This window comes from Grammomys surdaster, unplaced genomic scaffold (genome assembly GCF_004785775.1).
Source record: "Grammomys surdaster isolate TR1022 unplaced genomic scaffold, NIH_TR_1.0 126035, whole genome shotgun sequence".
Classification (NCBI taxonomy): domain Eukaryota; kingdom Metazoa; phylum Chordata; class Mammalia; order Rodentia; family Muridae; genus Grammomys; species Grammomys surdaster.
The window spans coordinates 514,813-533,787 of record NW_021620848.1 but is presented as its reverse complement, the minus strand read 5'-3'; the positions used below and the strand labels follow the sequence as shown (position 1 = coordinate 533,787).

Genomic DNA, 18,975 nt, shown 5'->3' with positions numbered 1-18,975 from the left:
AATGTGTTTGAAATTATTGGCACAAGAAAAGACTTTCTGAATAGGATCCCAGTAACATGTATTTATGTCAACAATTAATAAATGAAGCTTCATAAAACTGAAGAAATTTTGCACAGGATAAGTCACCATCATTCAAGTGAAAAGGTAGCCTACATGATAGGAAAACATCTCTACCAGATACACATATGATAGGTGGTAATTATTTAGAATATACAAATATACCAAGAACTTAAGCAAAAACAACATTAACCAAACCAAACCAACACCCTCCAAAAAAAGAAATAAATAAAAAGAAAAAGAAAATGGAGTATGGAACTAAACACAGAGTTCTCAAAAAAAAAAATCCAAACATCCAAACAGCTGGGAACCATTAAAGAATGCTCATCATCTGCAAGCACAGGTAAATTTACATTAATTCTAACTTGAGATTTGATCTTTCCCCAGTCATAAGACTTAGGTTCAAAAGAGGAAATAATGAAAAATACTTAAAAAGATGCAGGGAAAGAGGATGCTTTATTTACTACTAGTATGACTGCAAACAGATATGGTGAATGTGGAAATCAGTGTGGCGGTTCCTCAAAATTTTGGAAGTAGATCTACCACATGAAAGGGCTATACTATACATGAGGCTTATAACCAAAGGGCATCTAGATTCTATTATTGAGATACCTGCTAATCCATGTTCATTATTACTCTATGAAAAATAGCTTTCCATTTCTACAGTAGTTTACCATATCTGAAATAGAAAGAGACTAGATTCCATTAGCTAATGAGGGAATAATGAAAATGATGCACTTTTATACAATGCAGTAGTATCCAGGTATTAGAAAAATATTTTAGAAACTATTAGATTCTTATGAAAATAAAAGGAACTGGAAACATTTATTCTGAGTGACATAATCCAGAAACAGAAAGCCAAAGTTGCATGCTTTCTTTAATTTGTGCCTGTTAGTTTTGAATGTTCAGATATGTGTGTTTCATTTGGTATAATCATAGAGGACAGGAAATTAGAAAAAGAGCATGAAGGTATTACTAGTGACAGGAAATTGGAACTGTATTATAAATGGCAATGGGGAATATTGGAATGAGGAGGAATAAATACGGGAAAGGAGATTAGAGTCGAGGACAGTGTATAGAAAGTGATAACAAACATTAAGACATTTTGAAAGTAAGTCATAAAGAAACCTACTATTGTAGATGCTTCCTAAAATACACACACACACACAAACACACACACACACACACAAAACAAAAACACTTTGCCCTGTAATGATGCCCCGACTAGACACAATATGCTAGCAATTAAATTCCAAGGGCCAGTAGTGGGTTATCTCTTATGGAAATGTTAAAAAATGGCATCATATAGACTCCAAAACATTACTGCATATTTCCAATGATCTTAAATAACCCTATTTCTGAAGAAAATACGTATATGATACAAAGCAAATGAAAAAAATCAATATGTACTAACCTTGACCATAAGTCTATACTAGCTAGCTTTCAGAGTGCCAAAAGGTGTTACTGAAGAGAAACAGTAATCACCAATCATGCCCAGCTGTGAACCTTGTAAGTCACAATTATGACTGACATTCTTTTTTTTATTGGATATTTTATTTATTTACATTTCAGATGTTATCCCCTTCCTCCATCCTTCCATAAACTCCCTATTCCATCCCCCTTCCTCCTGTTTGCTTTCATGCCATTTTAATTACATGCAAGTATTCAGGTCAGTTCTAGGTTGAGGAACTAGCAATACAATAGATGCAAACAGTCAAGGAACAAGCAAGGCAATAAACACAAATAGTCAAAAAACAAGCAAGGCATTAAACAAATTTTCATAAACACTCCAGTGATCACTGATTCTAGGGGCTTATCAGGATGACCAAAATATCTAAGTCTACTACCCTGTCCTAGCCCAAAGGTATTTTCATGTCTGAAGTCTACTTCTTTGTTCTAGCCTAAGATTTAGATTGTTGCCTGAGATTACTTCTTTGTTCTAGCCTAAGGTTTATATTCCACCCTGAAATTGCTTCTTTGTTCTAGTCTAATGTCAGATTCCTGCTTGAAGCCCATTTTTTTTGTCCTTGGCCAATGTCATATTCCTGACAGGCAGTCCTAAAAGCTCACCACATCTATCCCTTTTTAATCTCATAAACAAGATTGATCCAGTGTTAGGTTGTTCTGCCAAGAATACCTTCCTTACTTGTCATGGAATATGCATTACCAAAAGCAGTGCACTTATGTCTTAGGTTGGTAAGGCTCTGTGCAGAATCTTAGCCATTCTTGGCTTACCAGAATGTTAATTTAAAGACACTTGCAGGGTATTTGGCATAATTCTAACACCTCGCTGGCTATTTTAACTTTGCATAGTGAGAATATGAAATTAAAGAATGCTGCTCGGCTGAGCTTTGATGCTTCTGATAATGCTGATAAAATTATCCATGGCTTGAGGTCAATATTTCCACTTTGGTCAAGCATCAAGAATGGCATATATAGCTTGATCATGCTAGCCCCCCTTTTTTCCTGAGAATACTTTTATTCTTGCACATCATGTAAAAGATTGTCTTTAACAACATCAACATGTTGGCAGCTAAAGTACATGGCTTGAAACTGAAAATGGACATATAGACAGAGTTACTGATTTGTGACTGCCATCTAAGATGAGCCCAGTAGTGTGGTAGTGGTTCTCTAAACAAAGGAGGAACCAACTACTTTAAATCAGGTTTATATACAATTCTACAAGTTGAAACCCTATATAGTAACCAAGAATCGGTGACTAAAAATTTTTTTAGATGCCAAGGGTAGACATACTAACATTCTTTTGATAAATGGGTAGAACATTAAACATATTCTTAATGACTTATCAATATACCCATAAACTTCTTATCTCTCAGTCACTTAAATATTTCACTTTTTGTCATTATTCATAATTTTTTCTAATATTAAAAATAGTCAACCATAGACCTGGGTATGTTTCATTAAATTTTCTAATTTGAGGATTTGGTAATGATTTGTAAGTTATTCTACAAAAAAATATTTAAGAATATAAAGAAAGCTGTACCTAGCATGCTATTGATAAAAAGAAAGCTTAATTATTAGCTAAACTACAGCTTATAAATGTATCAATTTTCAATTTCAGAAAAAGTCTCCAGATTAATTGCAGAGAGAAAAATTTTGAAGGCTAATGAAGGATGTGCTTTTTATCATGGTAAAGATACTTTCCTAAACTATGAGTAAATCAAACGAGTAACAATGTAACACATAAGATACTAAGATCAAATCATCTTGTTCTTCCTTATTCATCTTGCAACTTTGTTGCTGATTAATATATAGACATGTTAAGAAATGTGCTAGACTACGAAGATGATGATGTATTTCAGCCAACAAGAAAAACAAAAAGGAAGCAATAAAAATATTCATGAGGAGTTATCATGTCTTGTGCTGTTCTACTCTTGAACAGCTTTTAGATAGCAACAAAAAACTGTCATGTCTTTTGAAAAACAGAAATGCTACTGGAAATTTTCATTCTTTCCAGTTTATAAAATATAATTTACAAAGTCACAGTGGTACAGATAATATATGTGACAGAACTAACTCTTTATAATAAAGAAATATTTTCTATGGTGCAGGAACCTGCTCAGGATTTCAGGCATATGGGCAAATACTAGAATTTGCACAGGGTAGAGAGCTTCTGGCAGCACAGCTTGGCTGTAGAGAGCAGAGTTTATTTGCTACAGACACTCCTTAGTTCACATACAGTCCTTTTAACATTTCAGGTTTTGCTGAAAGATCGGGATGACACATCCAAGGAATTAAGACAAAGTTGCGCAAACCACCCTGAGGCCAATACCACTCTAAAATTATAATCAGTCCTGAATGATATTGCAAAAATGTCAAAATACCTAATTTCCTTTACAGTTACATCCAGGATTTTGGATCTCTGTTTATTTAGCCTCAAAACCCTCATATTCACATCTTGATTCACAGACATGTACCAAGTGCATAATCTTTTCTATGTTCTGAAAACGTTTCCTGTCACTAGCTATTTATTACATGTTCATACTGTGATCTACCTATGTGTGACACATAGAGAACAAAAAACCAAATTACTGTTTTGTGTCTGTTGACTGGGATCACTCTTAGCTAAGAAAACTTCACATCTCATCTTGTCACCAAATGTCAGTCACACATACAGGTCACCGAAAGGACCTTTACAAGGAGCAAACAGTCCAGATGCAACACTGAACTGGTCCACTGACCTTTCCCCAGAAAGCCCTTCTGAGATACACAGTACTCTATGCCATTAGTCTCATAAGGCACTTTTAATTCGAGGTAAGTTTTAAAACTAACCTTAGAAGAATGCTTTAACAACTGAAGGGCAAGCAACATTGAGAGGGAGACAATTCTCTCTGCTACAGGATCTCACCTGGTGCCTCTGAAGCAAAAGCAGCCCTGACATCAATGCTGCTTCACTATCCAACCACAAATACCTTATTACTGAATCTGGAGATGTTAAATTATTTCTGTAGTTTTAATTTAGAAGATGGGAAGCTACAGTTTTAATTTCTTTCTATCTTGCTTTTTTCTTCCATACTGTAGCAAAGGAAACAGCATGCAGCATAGGTGCATTGTTTTCTTGGCTCTGTTTAGGGATACACTTCCTTGCATGAAACTAAAGTAAGACTTCAAGTGCCTAGCAATGGTTTTATCTCATTTTGGTTTGTTTTATTTTCCCCTAAATCAGTGAGCAGCAAATATAAAACGTATGTGCCCATAACTTATACAGATGGAGCAAGTTATACTTATATAATTAGGAACACACAGAGAGAGAGAGAGAGAGAGAGAGAGAGAGAGAGAGAGAGAGAGAGACCATATCACATGCATGAGAAACCAATCACATGTATTTTCAATGAATGAAAATCGGGCATGAATTTGAAAGACAGAAAGAAGGGGAATGTGGAATGTGACAGGGTCTAGAGAGAGGAAAAGTTAAGTGGTAAGTTATGTAATAGTATTATAATCTGAAGAAAACAAAAGTAATAATTAAAAAAAAAAAGCTACCAAACAATCTTGAAGCTAGTCAGTGGTACACATCTCCCAAAGCTCTAGCTGCCTCACTCACTAAGAGAACACTCTACCAGGCTTTGCCTTCATGATGATGAACATAAGATCAATGTAGGGCTGTCCACTATAATTCATGGAACTCTACTGTTGAAAGCTTCTGCATTCAGAAAGTGGCTAGGCCACTGAACAAGCAGACCAACAAGCCTGAATTTATCAAACTAAAACTGCCAAAATCTTGTTAAGCTTTCACCATTATTGGAATTGGTACTCCCTGGGCCCACTATATAGCCTAAGTTTAAGTATACCCATATTTATATATTTTTATGTCAAAGTGAATTTAAGTCATTTAACAAGAAGTAAGATACATTTAACAAATAAAATTTTAAGGTTCAAAGTAAATGAGTCATTATCAAAATTCTATTTGTAAAATGAAATTTCAAAATACTCAGGAAGTTTCACTGGGTAGCTCTTAATGATTCTTTTGAACTTATTCTTTGATTAGACATTTTTTAGCTCTTAATGCAAATCACACTGTAGTAATAAATAGTAATTCATCTCATGACCTTTTAGTAGGTCTCATTCAATAGCACAGGATTATTACAGTCTTCACATTTGATGTTACTTTACAAATGTTCTATATGGACTCTCATTTATAAATTCCTCCTTTCTGAGTTAAGTAGTGTATAGTACCAAGTGTGACTGAAGTAATTTTCCTATAAAGTTTTCTAACTGTAAAGTGTTTAATTATGCATAGTCACACTTAATGAGATAGACACAAAATGTAAACTATTTGGTGGAAATCCTTCATCTCTTGTATTAAGAACTAAAGCTTCTTCCTTAATATTCTTCTCTTTCATCATTGTCACAAAACCTGTGATCCCTCTCTCAATTAAGCATGTGTTATAAAGATGTTCTTAAGGCTTGTAAATTTTACTTCTGCCCAGGTATGATGCTATAAAGACGAGATAACCACTCAACTGGATTAATTTGCCTAATTATTATCAATTGAAAATAGGACCCTATAGGCTTACCTTGGAGTGAACAGTTAAAGGGCCATAACATTAATTCATGTTGAAACTTTACCACCTTTGTAAGCAGCTTCAAAGATATTTAAAACCTCTGTCCCCAGGAGCCTTGTGTCTCTTCTTATATTTCTTTCAATAATAATTTTTTTATTCACTTGTCATACCAGTTGCAGACCCCTTGTCCTCTTCTTCCAATCCCACCTATAAAACTCCCAAATTCCTGCCACCTATTACTCTCTCTCCTTCTCCTCTTAGAAGGAGAAGCACCCCTTGGGTACCACTCCACACTAGTACATCTAATTCTAGCAGTACTAAGCACATTCCCACTGAGGTCCAACCAGATAGTTCAGGTAGAGAAAGGGGTTTAAATGGCAGGCAACAGAGTCAGAGACAGCTCCTGCTCCAATGTCTAGAGACCCACAATAACACCAAGTTGTATATCTGCTACAAATGTGTTTGGGGTTCAGTCCCTGTTTCCTCTTAGGTTGGCTGTTCAGTCTCTGTGGTCCCCTCCTGAGCTCAGGTTTGTTGACTCTGTAGGTCTTCTTGTGGTGTTCCTGACTTCTTCACCAAATACAACTCTATCACCTACTCTTCCCATGCTAAATTCTAAAGACTCAAAGTAACTAGGTAATAAGGAGGACCCAATAGAAGTGTGAATCTCACTCAGAAGGGGAATATCAGAGGTGGATGGAGAGAGAGAACTGGGTGGGTGGGGGTATAAGGAGGGGAACAGCAATGGGGATCAGTTGTGGAGGGAGAGGGGAGCACAAGAGGGCTGGGAGTGAAAATAGAAATCAGTGGGGTGCATCTCTGGTACTAGCTGGAGACCTGGGATGAGGGGGGCTACAAGGAATCTAAGGAAGGGACCCTAGCTGAGATTTCTACCACTAGGAGAAAAAAAGACTGAAGTGGCTGCCTCAACCCATCCACAAAATCTTCAATCCAAAAATGTGTCCTGCCTACAAGACATGCAGGGATAAAGATGAAGCAGAGACAGAGGGAATGGCAAGCCAATGACTGGTCTAACTTGAGGATTAGGGGAAGATCCATCCCCTGACACTATTAATTACATTCTACTGTACTTGCCAACAGGAAGATGGCATAACTGTCGCCTGAGAGGCTTCATGTAGTAGCTGATGAAAATAGACACAGAGACTGACAACCAACCATAAGGTAGAGCTCAGGGAGTCTTGTGGAAGAGTGGAGCATAGCATCGAGCAAGCCAGGTTCGCTCTGTAATACCCTCCCCCTTAGTCTGCTTCTAGCTAACCATTATTTAGCATTTATAGTTGTATATTTCCCTAATCACTGGAATTTTTCACAATTTTTTTAATATGGTACATTTACTTGAAGTGTATGTGTAACCAAAGCCATGTATGTGTAACCAAAGCCAACTTTTTCGTTGGTTCATGTGCTTGTAAAAGTGAGGAAACGAAAACAGACTGATGACTTTTTTTCTTGAATTGTGCAAATGCATGGAATCAAATATTCATGTGACCTTCAAAAAGTAGTTACTCTTTGGAGCAGTCTTAGGCCCTTATTATTAGCAGCTCATTTTCTTTAAACTTTAAGCTGGAATACTATCTCCATAGCAACTGTTTATTTTTCAAACACTGTAGGCAGATATTGTCTTCAAGCTAAGGGCATGGAGGTGATTTGTATATTCCATTATAAGTTTCAGAGTCATCACCTTTCTTTGATACAGTGTGACATTACCATGTAGCACCCTTCTCTAGTCATATCCTATTAGTGTCACATAAGCTACTTCTACTGAAAGGGAAGCAGTGTCTTCATGAGTCAGGTTTATCACATTTCATTCTCCCTCAGTTTCTGTAATGATGTGTGACTCAATAGAAAAAGCAAAAACCCAGTTCTGTTTGGTACATTAATATGTTGAATCAGAATTCTTAATGAAATCAACATAGAATGGTGGTTTAATGGTTTTAAAGATCTGAATACCATACCTAAATAATTAGATTCTTTTATAAGAAGTTAATAATTCAAAGGAAAAAAAACACAAAGAATTGAAGGAGGTTCTCTTTATGATTTTGAATACAACTATTTTTTAAAAATAATTTACATACTATATCAAAGACATGGTAAAACATGTTATGAGGTCTATAAAAGAAACAGCAGCAATTTAAAGTTTCACATTTTCCTTTTATAATTTCACACTTCCTAACAAAGTCTCAAGAAAGGTGGGAGGGCAATCATTCCTTTCTCATTATCTGAACTACTTGATATAAAAAAATATACTGAAGGGGAATTAATCAGCCTAGGTGGAATATTGTCTATAATATTCCCTCACAATATTCCTGAGCTAATCCAGCAGCATAAGATGGCAGCACCCTGTTTTTTCTAGTGTATCCCTAAGATAATGACAAATATTTACCAAAGATTTAGTACTTGATGAAAACTATGTAGAAGCTGATAGTTTTATTAGCTGGTAGGAAGTAATGAAAAAGAAACATTTTTAAACCTTAAATTTAAACATTGAAAGATAGATCTGTTAATTTAATAATTTTATTTTGAAGAATAAATTCATAGGTTTATTTGTAACTCTCCATCTTTTCATCATTTCTTCTTCTGTCCCTCCATTTATGATTCCTTTCCTTTGTTTGGAATTGGAAAGGTAAATGGTAAACTATATAGTAAGAAAGAAATAAAATTGACACTAAACTGAATTAATCTCAAATGGTAGTTCAATGATGCTGGGAAAGCATATAGTATTTGAGCACACACACACACACACACACACACACACACACAGACACCTAAAAAAGATATTGATGAAGAGCATACACCTTTAAATAGGGTTTTCATGGAACATCCCTCTGAATATCAACCTTGTGTCAGAGCCTTGAAAGAGAATGAAAGAACCACATGGTTTGGATAGCAAAGAGCATTGCAGACTGGAATGTGGATTGACTCAAAGCAAGACTAGTACAGTTGAAGAAGGAAAATAATTTAATTTCTGGGATAGATAACAGGAGAGGTGGGGAAAGGACATTGGAAAGGCAAATGGTAAATTAAATTGTTAGGTTCTAATAGTCCTTCCAATAGTTCTCATTTTATTTTCAGGATGAGAAGAGGAGAATAACAGACTGTAAGTAAAAGAGTAGATTAACAAATTTTAAGTAAAAGAGTAGAGTGAGTTAGGTTTTAAAAGACTATGTTACATATGGAGTAGATATATTAGACTCAAGGCAAAAGCTCTACTATCAAAAGTATTGCTCTGAGATTCTAACACTTATCAATGTATAAACATGATCCTGCCCTAGTCCACATGGCTGCACCATGCTGCAAAAGTCAGTACTCTAAAAACAGTGTTTCTGGAAGAACAAAGACTATAACTTACCATTTTTGACCTTGCAAGATCTGTTGTCTGACTGCATTATATAGCCTTCCACACAACTGCAAGCATAGGATCCGTATGTGTTCTTGCAGGTCTGGCTGCATATACCATAAATGCTACATTCATCTTGATCTGAAAGAAAAATTAATATCATTTCTAAGAAAATTTATGCTTGGACACTTGAATTTTTATTGACAAAAACACTTATTTTCAAATAGACAATTGTTTTAAAAAGTGAGCTAATTTCAATAAACTATTTAAAATAATTCCAACCAAAAGTTAAGTTCATTGTTGTCTTAATATTTATTGTTAGAAGATCATATTTTATATAAAACTATTCGTATATATAAAAGGGTAGTGATTTTAATTGTGCTGATCATGTTAGCTGGACAAACATTAGAGGATTTTAATGTTTTAAAATGCACTCTCATAGAACCAGGAGGAGGAAGGATGGGATTGGTGTTTTGCGGAGGGGAAACTGGGAAAGGGCATAACAGTTGACATGTAAATAAAATATTCAATAAAAATATTAAAAACATAATAAATTGAACTTTAATACACGGTTTTGAATAATTCCACTATGTAAAGGAAAAACTCTTTCACTCTTTTATCTAAGAATTAACCTAGTAGAGGGCTTTTAAACTGATTAAATGTGATTTTTGAGTCAAATCATGTAAACAATCTTCACTGTTTTGAAAAGGAAATTATTACACAATTATTAAAACAAAATAACGATATAATGTTTACATGTTTAACATTTTATTTTTATATTTGTTATTTGATATTGCTGTGTATATGTGTCTGAGATATATATGGGCCCATGTGAAATCATGACAAATATGTAGAAGATGACAGTTTATTGTAGTCAGTTCTCACCCATGTTTGTTTTTATGGGTTACAGGGATTCATCTCTAGGCATCAGGTTCATGCAAAAAAAAAAATGGTGTTATCTGCTGAGGTATCTCTTCAGGCCTCAAGACTTTGATCTACATCTGTTATTCCAATTGATAACTGTGTTCAAGGGGAAAAATATTGCTCCAGTGAAATCACACTAGAGACAGAAAACATACTTAAGTAAAACTTAAGTGCAGGTCCCATGTCCAGTCATAGATGTCCACCACACCACAAGCTAAGGTATAAATTGTAGAGGATTTATTTTTGTCTGAGCTACTCCAAACCTTGTACAATCTTATAGATCTTTTATGGTTTCTAATTTTGTTTGTATAGTGTTGGGTAGGAGAGCACATATGTGTGCATGTGTATGTGTTTCTTCTGCATTTTTTTTTTGGTTCTTTTGCTCCCATGAGTGTTTCTTCTGTCCTATATTGTTTTGTATGTATTTTATCTTATTTTATTATTTTCAGATGTCTACTTGTTTTATAATAACAAAGCAAAAGAAAAGGCATGTGTTTAAGTTGGTAGGAAAGTAGGAAAGACCTTTGAGGATTTGTGGTAGAAAAAACAGCAATCAGAATATATTTTATGAAAAAAAATTATTTTTAATGAAAAAGAAATTTTCAGAATTAGTTGAGTGTAAGCAATATCAAAATTTCCTTGATCCAATAAAATAAACAGTATAGTTAAGACTGCAGCTTCTAGAAGGCATTGTGATGACATGGGGATTACATGTGAATGAGTCATTTGTTATAAGGGTGTGTAAGAGGAAGTAGAAATTTGTTGTCTAGATAATAAAGTAATTTGTATGTTAATCTAGAGGGTTGAATATATTGTATACAATATTTGCATGATATTAATTAGAAAAGATCCAGGAAATGATCTTTGTTTTTGAAAACTAAATAAATTTGGGTTACAGGTGGACTGATGAATGTGGAAACTAAACTAGAATGCTAATAGAATATTTCAGAAAATGAATTGAATATACACACATATGTATTCAAGATATACTTATATGTGTGTGTATAAATTTGTTTGGGACATGGTCTGAAGAGGTCTAGGCTGGCATAGAGTTACTACTCAGTCTGTTTCTTAACTCCTGATCCTCCTTGTGGTACCCAATTGTTTTAAATACATTATATTTTGAAGTCAATAGTAGTAATAAAGGAAAAAAAAGAATAGAGAGAAGTTTAAGAACTGACTAAATAACGTTTGGAAACTAATAATAGAAGTAACCAGTAATCGAATATTGAAGTAGAGCATATAGGAATTATAGACTAGAGTAAAGGGAGATCATGAGTTTTACTGATATCAAGTTTCAGGTGTCTAAGTAGTATTCTTCAGTGAATGTTCTAAAAGCAATGGGAAAAAACACACACACAAACATATATGGTGTGTGTGTGTGTGTGTGTGTGTGTATGTGTGTGTAGAGAGGGAGAGAAAGAGAGAGAGAGAGACAGAGAGAGACAGAGAGAGAGACAGAGACAGAGAGAGACAGAGAGAAAGACAGAGAGAAGTAGATGAAACTAATGCTTGGAAGTTGTGAGCATGTGAATGTGAGACATTTAAAGAAAAGAAAAAGCTGACCACAATGAAAGGAATATGAGGACAAAATGTACCTGCTGCAAATTATGATCTGAATAATAGTAACAATGAGCAAGATGGAAAAGGAAAAGTTCTACATGAGGATCCCCTGTAGGGGACTCCATGATTGTTTAAATATATTAAAAATATGAACTTTTCAAGGATGTTAGTGATCAGTTTTGATAACCCAACAAAACCCAATCAAAACTCCCTCTGGGAGTCAGCAAATAGGGTAGTGACCTTGAAATAAGGTGAGACACCTATATTGCATATTAAATCATTTCCTATGGGCCATTTACATGTAGAATTTGGCTTCCCTTAGTGGCTTTCACACTGTAGTATTTGAGACATCTAGCACCAAGAGTTTTACTTCTAGGATGTTCAAAACCTTCTTATAACCTCAACATTATTCATGGATGTAAAGAAATAGTTTGTAGAAAAGTAACAGAAGAGATCTTGCTATATTATGAAAATATTGACATTTTAAATATTGCATTTTCAATGTTATAGGTAACAATGCTAAAAGAGTCATAAGAGAAAGGAAATGTTCAAAACTGCTTTAAATGAATAATGGGCCTACAAGTCATCAATGTCTGAAAGAGTGAAATAGAAGTAACAAATCTAAGAACATAATGAACTCAGTTGCCAAAAATGTGGATATTAAAGAGGGTGAGGTCAGCTGTGATGTGATGACCACAAAGATCTTTGAGAGTTTCTTGCCCTCCCTCCATTCCTCCATCCCTCTATTCTTTCTTTCCTTCCTTTCTTCTTTCTTTCCTTCCATCCTTCATTTTCCTTTTTATTTCTCAATGACTTTTGATTATTCTATTTATTTTAATGTAGAATGATGTGAGCATGTTGTTTGACTAGATAGGCAGCAAAGGGACAATTTTTTCAAGATAAGTAAGAAGGGTGGAAACTGAAGGGAACCTTAATTAGTATATGAGATCGGTCAAATAAATAAAAAAATAGAAAAATGAATACGTAACGTTAGGTTCATGGGGATTAAAAAACAGTGATGTATTTAAATATAAGAAAGGATAAGTAAAAAGATTAATGAAAAAATAGATACCTCCACAAAGCCAAGCCCAACCATAAATACGATGAATAACAATTTACATCCAGGGAAGAGAAATCTCCCCGAGAATTCCCTTCTTTTTCCTTTCCAGGTAAAAAGAATCACCCGTGATGTCTGCTGTTAGAAGTTCTGTCAGGCCTCTATCCCCACCTTCACAAGTTTAGAATTGCCACAGCCCTTCTATACTTAGAGAAGGGAGGAGATGTCAGGGGCAGCCCTGCTTACACACTGTAGGCCTAAAATCAACCATAGGCCTAAAATCAGCAATAGGCCTGTCATACATGTATACTAACATCAAGTCTTGGGTCTCAGTGGAAAAACATTGAAACAGATGGCTATAAGCTAATGTCAATAGGCAGCTTTTGTGAAAATTTATAAGACTGAGTAGTCATAGACCTTGTAAATAGGTAGCCTTGGCAGACAATACCAACTTACATAAGGACAAGTGAGTAATAGGCAGAGTCATAGTGAATTTTCCCCTGAACCTTCACCTAGCCGATACCCGGTTCTGAAGATATCTGTATTCCCCCTGAATACCCACACTCCAGTGTCATTCCCTTCCCCACATCCTGCCTTTCTGTGTTTATAACCCCTGTGTGAATTAATTACGATTTGAGAAAAAAAAAGACACTAAGTACATCTGTGAAAAGAAAAAAGAAAAAGAAAAAAATGTATGTATCTCCAACAAACAATGGCAAAGTATCTGTTACTAATCTGTGTTTGTTTGAATGAGAATGCCCTCTATATACTCATATTTGAATACTTGGTCCCCAGTTGGTAGAACTGTTTGTGAAATCTTAGGAGATGTGGCCTGGTTGGAGGAGGGGTGTCACTGGGACCAGACTTAGAGGTGTCAAAGCCCACATCATTCCCAGTTAGCTCTTTGTCATTCTGCTCATGCACTCTAACCTTTTGAAATTGTAATTCTCAAATAAACTCTTTCTTCTATAAAAAACAAAACAGACAAAAAAAAAACAAAAAAAAACCAAAATGCATTGCAAAAAATTCTCAAAAATTTAATAAAAATTTTTGAAGGAAAAAAAAAAAGAAGTTCTAATCCAGATGCTGGCTTCCGAACTTATACTACTCAGACCTTTGAAGGGCCACTGACAAGAACATCAAACACCTAGAGATTGACATCACTAATCTGAAGAAATCCCTCGTTTCGCTGTCTGAAGAGACCTCTTAAAATCGCAAAGATCCTTATTGGACTTGATTTACTCTATTACAATAGAAAAGGCTGTGTACAGCTCTTGACTGTGTACAGCCCTCAAAGAAGAAGGTTGCCTTTACAAAGACAAGACAAGGAGGGTTAAAGAAAGCATGAAATAGGTAGTGAAGGCCCTAAGAAAAATCAGAGAGAGAGAAAGAGACAGATGAATGCTGTTACAAGAATTGGTTTCAGCCTCTCCAAGGTTGTCAACCCTATTTCCTCCCATCTTAGGACCATTATTTGGGTTCTTTTTGCTTTTTTCTGCTGGTCCCTGGCCCTCAAACAGGTGGACTAACTCTGTGATACAACAGATAAACAATTTGGTAGCAAAACCTACTCAGATACATTATCATTAGTTAGCTATGGAGGACCACAAGACTCAAGATGAGGTTGTTATTTTATACAGGGTGTTTCCAAAACCCATCTCCACCCAACCTAAAAAGGGGGGACTTCTGCACCTAGACCAAGCAGAGAGGGGCCACCTAGAACCCCCTCTGACAGGCGATCTGAATTCTTGCTTAGGCTGCGAGGCTAAGCACTGCAAGGAAATATAAATAAAATATAAAAATATCTCTCTGGGTTCCCTGAAGGATAAGCCTGACTGCATAGGGGTTGATGTCAAAAGTATCCCCTCTTCAGGAAAAAGACATCGGGACGGGTATGGCCCTCATGCCTCACTGGACAACGACAGGGGAACTGGAGCCATTACAAGGTCCCCTTCAAATACTGGAGGTCAGGCCTCTATCCCCACCTTCGCAAGTTTAGAACTGCCACAGCCCTTCTATACTTAGAGAAGGGAGGAAATGTCAGGGGCAGCCCTGCTTATACACTGTAGGCCTAAAATCAGCCATAGGCCTAAAATCAGCAATAGGCCTGTCATACATGTATACTAACATCAAGTCTTGGGTCTCAGTGGAAAAACATTGAAACAGATGGCTATAAGCTAATGTCGACAGGCAGCTTTTGTGGAAATTTATAAGACTGAATAGTCATAGACCTTGTAAATAGGTAGCCTTGGCAGACAATACCAACTTAGATAAGGACAAGCGAGTCATAGGCAGAGTCATAGTGAATTGTCCCCTGAACCTTCACCTAGCTGATACCTGGTTCTGAAGATATCTGTATTCCCCCTGAACACCCACACTCCAGTGTCATTCCCTTCCCCACATCCTGCTTTTCTGTGTTTATAACCCCATAACCCCTGTGTGAATGAATTACGATTTGAGAAAAAATAAATTAAAAAAAAAAAGAAAATTCATGGAGTCAGAGATCTTAAAAAAAAAAAGAAAGGTTAAGTAAGAAAAATAAGTTAATATGTACCAGGAGTACACATTATAAAGATCTGTGTTGAGAAATGTAATTCTAATGACCAAAGATAAAGAAAACAAACTTTTTCAAGACAGGGTTTCTCTGTATAGCCCTGGCTGTCCTGGAATTCACTCTGTAGACCAAGTTGACCTCGAACTCAGAAATCTGCCTGCCTCTGCCTTCCAAGTGCTGGGATTAAAGGCGTGCACCACCACTGTCCGGCAAAAAAAACCAAATTTAAACAGCATACTGTTGGAGAACAAAGAATTCCTTGGGATAATTTTGAGAGAAGTTCTCACGAGACCTGTAGCAGATAACAACTACCAGCTTTCCAAAGATCATTTAGTGTGATTTCACAAGGCAAGATCTGTAACAGTCCTTTTCTTTTTTTCCATGAGAAGTTCAAGCAAAAAGAAAGGCCTAGCCTTCTAGGTTCCATCTGCGCCCCAGAGCTGACCCTGTTCCACAGCTCACCATACCCAAATCTAACCAGGAGAGAACTGGTCTCCCACAAGTGATGACAGTCCTTTGAGCACAGGTAAGACTACTACTTCTGCTCTGAGGGATCAACCCGTAGCCCTCAGGACACAGGAACCTAGGAACAGCCCGAGGCAGGATCCTTCCCATTTACATCTTTGCCCAGAGCTGACCTTGTGCCATAGCTCTCTGTACCCAAATCCCAGGAGAAGAGATCTAGTCTCCCAAGAATGCTGACACATCCGAGAGAACTGGTGAGATCACCAATTTCTCTCAAATTCTTAGCCAAGAGGGACCCTCCCAGACCCATCAGGACACAGGAACCAAGGAACAGCTAGGGAGAAGAATGTTTCAGTTTTTGTCTGTGCCCCTAAGCTGACTCTGTGCTACAACTCTCCATAACCCAATTCTTCCCGAAGTGAACTGGTCTGCCAGTGGTGTTCACACACAGGCTTACAGAAGGGATAAGCAGCAGTCAGAGACAACAAGACCAGCTAACACCAGAGAAACCCAGATGGTGAGCCGCAAGGGCAAGAACAAAAACTAAGGCTACTGGCATCGTCAGAATCCGTTTTTCCCACCACAGCAAGCCATGGATACCCAAACACACCAGAAAAGTAAGACTCTGATTTAAAATCACATCTCATGATGATGATTAAGGATTTTAAGAAGGATATAAATAACTCCCTTAAAGAGATACAGGAGAACACAGGTAAACAGGAAGAAGCCCTGTAAAAGGAAACACAAAAATCCCTTAAAGTATTACAGGAAAACACAACCAAACAGGTGAAAGAATTGAACAGGATCATCCAGGATCTAAAAATGGAAATAAAAACAATAAAGAAATCTCAAAGGGAGACAAACCTGGAGAAAACCTAGGGAAGAGATCAGGAGTCAGAGATGCAAGGATCATTAACAGAATATAAGAGTTAAAAGACAAACTTTCAGGTGTAGAAGATACCATAGAAAACATTGACAACACAGTCAAGGAAAATGGAAAATGCAAAAAGCTCCTAACCCAAAACATTCAGGAAATCCAGGACACAATGAGAAGACAAAATCTATAGATGATAGGTATAGAAGAGAGTGAAGATTCCCAAGTTAAAGGCCCAGTAAATATCTTCAACAAAATTATCAAAGAAAACTTCCCTAACCTAAGGAAAAGAGATGCCCATAGACATACAAGAGATGCACAGAACTCCAAATAGATTGTACCAGAGAAGAAATTCCTTCTGTCACATAATAGTCAAAACACCAAATCCATAAAACAAAGAAAGAATATTAAAAAGCAGTAAGAGAAAAAGGTCAAGTAACATATAAAGGCAGACCTGTCAGAATTACACCAGACTTCTCATCTGAGATTATAAATCTTAAAGACCCTGGGTAGGTATAATACAGACCCTAAGAAGACACAAATGCCAGACAAGCTATAATATCCATCAAAACTCTCAGTTACCATACATAGAGAAACCATGCTATTCCATGACAAAAGTAATTTAAACAATATCTTTCCACAAATCCAGTCCTACAAAGAATAATAGATGGAAAACTCCAATATAAGGAGGAAAACTACCCCCTAGAAAAAGCAAGAGAGTAATCTTTCAACAAAGTCAAAAGAAGATAGCCACACAAACATAATTCAACCTCTAACAACAAAAATAAGAGGTCGCAACAAACATATTTCCTTAATATCTCTAAACATCAATGGATTCAGTTCCCCAATAAAAAGACATAGACCAACAGACTGGATATGTAAACAGGACCCAGCATTTTGCTGCCTACAGGAAACAGACATCAGTGACAAAGACAGACACTATCTCAGAGTAAGAGGCTGGAAAAAAATTTTGCAAGCAAACTGTCCCAAGAAACAAGCTGGAGTAGCCATTCTAATATCCAATAAAATTGACTTTGAACTATAAGTTATAAAAAAAGATAAGGAAGGACACTTGGTATTCATCAAAGGAAAATTTTACCAAGATAAACTCTCAGGTCTGAACATCTATGCTCCAAATCTGAGGGCACCCACATTCATAAAAGAAACTTTACTAAAGTTCAAAGAACACACTGCACCTCACACAATAATTGTTGGAGACCTCAGTCTCCTCAATGGACAGATCATGGAAGCAGAAACTGAACAGAGACACAGTGAAACTAAAGAAGTTATGAACCAAATGGAATTAACAGCTATCTTAGAAAATTTCATCAAAAAACAAAAGAATATACCTTCTTCTCAGCACCTCATGTTACCTTCTCCAAACTTGACCATATAATCGTTCACAAAACAGTCCTGGACAAAGACAAGAAGATTTAAATAATCCCATGCATCCTAACAGATACCACAAACTAAGGCTGGTCTTCAATAACACAAAAACAACGGAAATCCCACATACACCTGGAAGCTGAACAACACTCTACTCAGTGATAACTTGGTCAGGGAAGAAATAAATAAAGAAATTTTAGAATTTAAAATAAAGACCTTTTAGAATTTAATGAAAATGAAGGCTCCTCATTCCAAAACTTATGGAACATAATGAAAGCAGTTCTAAGAGGAAAACTCATAGCTCTAATTGCCTACAAAAATAAACTGGAGAGAGCATACACTAGCAATCTGACAGCACACCTGAAAGCTCTAGAACAAAAAGAAGCTAATACACCCAAGAGGAATAGACAGTAGGAAATAAACTCAGGGCTGAAATCAACCAAGTAGAAACAAAGAAATAAAAAAAAAAAACTATACAAAGTATCAACAATACCTGGAGCTGGTTCTTTGAGAAAAATCAACAAGATAGATAAATCATTAGCCAGACTAACCAGGGGTCACAGAGAGAGTATCCAAATTAATAAAATCAGAACTGAAATGTGAGTTATAACAACAAAAACTGAGGAAATTCAAAATTCATCAGATCCTACTACAAATACCTAATATCAATGCTCTTCAAATTATTCCACAAAATAGAAACAGAAGGAACATTAA

The 18,975-nt window shown here is 36.1% G+C and overlaps 1 protein-coding gene across 1 annotated transcript in view; it reads right to left on the bottom strand.

Annotated features, from left to right (window-relative positions):
• Lrp1b (LDL receptor related protein 1B) overlaps positions 1-18,975 on the bottom strand; it is a 1,533,520-nt gene that overhangs the window by 1,009,494 nt on the left and 505,051 nt on the right. Inside the window, exon 4 of the mRNA XM_028754677.1 lies at positions 9,451-9,579. Coding sequence (XP_028610510.1) covers positions 9,451-9,579 — 129 coding nt within the window. The remainder of the gene's footprint in view (positions 1-9,450; positions 9,580-18,975) is intronic.